This window comes from Seriola dumerili, unplaced genomic scaffold, assembly GCF_002260705.1.
Source record: "Seriola dumerili isolate Sdu_G_001 unplaced genomic scaffold, Sdu_1.0 BDQW01000435.1, whole genome shotgun sequence".
In the NCBI taxonomy this organism is placed as follows: domain Eukaryota; kingdom Metazoa; phylum Chordata; class Actinopteri; order Carangiformes; family Carangidae; genus Seriola; species Seriola dumerili.
In genome coordinates this window covers 157,563-160,310 of record NW_019174690.1, presented here as the reverse complement: position 1 = coordinate 160,310, position 2,748 = coordinate 157,563, and the positions used below count along the sequence as shown (strand labels likewise).

Sequence of the window (2,748 nt, the reverse complement as noted above, 5' to 3'; positions counted from 1 at the left end):
GTTGTCCGTCGAACTGATTCGATTTTGGTGGTCAAAGGTCAAAGGTCAAAACACTTTTTAGCCTTCAGCCCTTTTAGCTTCACTCAGCAATTATGACAAAGAGTCACCCAAATGTTCATATGTTATGACTCTGGGATGTGACCTGGAACTAGTTTGAGTGGCGGAGGGATACGAGTCCGAGGAGGCAGTTCTAGTGTTTCAGTGTAAAATACACCTGGACTCCGCCCTCACCAGAGTGTCTTCTCTCAGCCACAAGATGTTCTGTTTCAAAACCCACGTAGATCCAGGAAACGACCGTATGAAGAGACGACTTCCTGTTGGTGAGGCCTTGTGGTCATGTGAACAAACTCTCAACCTTTACTGTTTTACTAAAGAGGGAGAGAGGGAGAGAGAGAGGGAGAGAGGGAGAGAGAGAGGGAGGGAGAGAGGGAGAGAGAGAGAGAGGGAGAGAGAGAGGGAGGGAGAGAGAGGGAGAGAGGGGGAGAGAGAGGGAGGGAGAGAGAGAGAGAGGGAGACTTATTCATATTCTGCTTGACTCCAGTTAATGGTGCCACTCGCGTGCGTAATGGCACGTTTGGCTTGTTTTGACTTTTGGCGCGTGTCACAGCGTCAGCGCGCGCTCCAGTCTGTCCTAAAGAACCTCGTGTGCACACGTCCCCTCTGTCCACACACGTGGACTGTCACACTTCACACTGGTTCCCTCTGCAGCTTCCCTCCAGGACTCTGACTGACACAGATATGTTGGGTTGGTTGTGTTCACGGTCACTTGAAGCGTTTTAAACATCCGTGTTAAACACTATTGCTATGTTGTGGATCTTGAACGCAGCCCAAGATTTTTTCCTTTTGTTTCTTTCCATGTCCATTTGACTTCCTGATCCAGAGTCTCCTCCACAGTGAGAAACTTTCAAAATCACAGATGTTATCGGGAAAGAAACAGTGAGCACAGAAGATTCACAGTGTTTCAGAGACTCACATCAGCTGTTAAAAGGATCTTATGCAACAGTTCAGATAAAATCAGATCAGCTGGTTTAGTTGAAAGCAGGTTCTGGATGTCTGCAGCGGGGGAAGCCTGTGATGTGGAGTACAGCCTTGCAGAAGAGAAGGACTTCCAACAGGTCACAGTTACTTTTTACCGTCAAGTCATTACACTGTAAAACAATATACCCCAGTCAGCCTGATTTAATGCATGATGTCAGATTTAAAACACATTTAAATTCCAAACATGTCAGTGTCCTTGAGTCAAAGCTGCTGTGTGTTTGTGATGCAGGTCCTGAACATCTGCAGCAGTGAGGACTTTGATGGGCTGGACTACATGGCTGCGACCTTTCACCGCTGGCTGCATGAGCCTGGACGCCTCGTCTTCATCACTAGGATGAAGAACAGAGTGGTAAGGACTGAAAACGTCTCCACATTAAAAGAATGTGCATCTACCACCAGGTATTCTCACTCCACAACTAAAAAGCTAAACTAAACTAAAAAAATCCTGGAGTCTTAAAGCTCACCTTTGTGCGTACCTGTAGGTGGCGCTGGAGTCTGCGCTGCTTGTGGACGGTGGTCAGACGGTCGTGTTTCAGGGTCTCAGGGTGGCACCTGATTTGAGAAGTTGTGGAATCGCTGGCGCCCTCCAGAGGCACGTGACTGCCTACATCCGCTGCCACTACCCAGAAGTCTCTGCTCTCAGGCTGAGCCGAGGAGACGAGCCTTCACCAGAAACACTGGCCAAGTACAGACTCGTTGCTAAAGAGGTGTGTCAGGCTGTGGGAACATCTATCTTTGTGTTTTAAGTTTTAAGTGTTTGAATCAGGCTAAGATTAATATCAGTAAGAAGAAGAATCACTGTCATCTCAGAGCTGAACTCCTGATGTTGACTGTGTCGCCCTCTACAGGCCATCTTGTCTCTGTGCTGCGAGGCAACTGACCTCGGCCGCTTCGTCGCTGAGCTTCAGTCCAGACTCTCCTGCCAGGCTGACTCCTCCCCCGGAGGTCCAGTGACTCTGAACCAGCAGCAGGCGGAGACTCTGGTCCTGACCGACCATGTGGTTTCCAACTTGCTGCCCGGCAAAACCATCATCAACGACTGGGAGCCTCTGAAGCCCGTGGAGGCCAACCTGGAGGTGCTGCGCCGCAGGAGTCTGACATGGATTGTAGATCATGAGTTTGAGCCCTCAGCCATCAGCCTGTGCACCGCACCGTACGCCGTCCCCTACCGCCACGACGCCCTGCATTTCAACATCAACATCTTTGGCCGCAGTTTGTCTTCGGTCTGCGCCGTGTTTCTGGCTCAGCTTGAAGCTTTGCTGCCAAGTCTCCAAGGGTACCTGATCTTCCACACCTATGTGGACCCTGCAGTTTGGTCAGGGTTACGTCAGTTCTGCCAGAACAACGCTAATGTGTCATTCTTCAAGGACTACTGGGAGAACGTCATACTGGAGAAAGACCTCTGAATTGCCTTGGCTTCCTTAGGGGTTCCAGGGTATCTTGAGGCTTGTCAGGGTTCCTTAAAGGGTTGCATGGGTCATTGAGTGTTTTCAAGGGGTCTTGAGGCATTTTAAGGGGAACCTGTTGGGTTTTAAATGTGGCCTAAATGGTACCACATCATTTTTGATGGACTTCTGGGAGGAGGTCTTACTGGAGATAGACCTCTGAGTTTGAGTGATACAGCCTACAAGTATTTTTAGCCCTTTTGTAATTCTCTCTCCTTTAGGGGTTTCAGAAGTTCTTGTAAGGGTTTCTCTGGGTCTTGACTGA

At 49.3% G+C, this 2,748-nt stretch overlaps 1 protein-coding gene across 1 annotated transcript; it reads left to right on the top strand.

Moving 5' to 3' along the window:
- Positions 1 to 964: 964 nt before the first annotated feature.
- LOC111234125 (histidine N-acetyltransferase-like) lies at positions 965 to 2,509 on the top strand. The gene is made up of 4 exons (XM_022762055.1): positions 965 to 1,115; positions 1,268 to 1,387; positions 1,521 to 1,745; positions 1,887 to 2,509. Exons 1-4 carry the CDS (start codon positions 1,050 to 1,052, stop codon positions 2,442 to 2,444), a joined length of 969 nt encoding a protein of 322 aa, XP_022617776.1. The 5' UTR covers positions 965 to 1,049; the 3' UTR covers positions 2,445 to 2,509.
- The last annotated feature ends 239 nt before the right edge of the window (positions 2,510 to 2,748 follow it).

Excerpts from the sequence above, each read along its gene's own strand:
- LOC111234125 (XM_022762055.1), top strand. The coding sequence starts at position 1,050 with ATGTCTGCAGCGGGGGAAGCCTGTGATGTGGAGTACAGCCTTGCAGAA. Across the intron at positions 1,116-1,267 it reads AAGAGAAGGACTTCCAACAG|GTCCTGAACATCTGCAGCAG; the intron begins GTCACAGTTACT and ends TTTGTGATGCAG. Across the intron at positions 1,746-1,886 it reads ACAGACTCGTTGCTAAAGAG|GCCATCTTGTCTCTGTGCTG; the intron begins GTGTGTCAGGCT and ends CGCCCTCTACAG.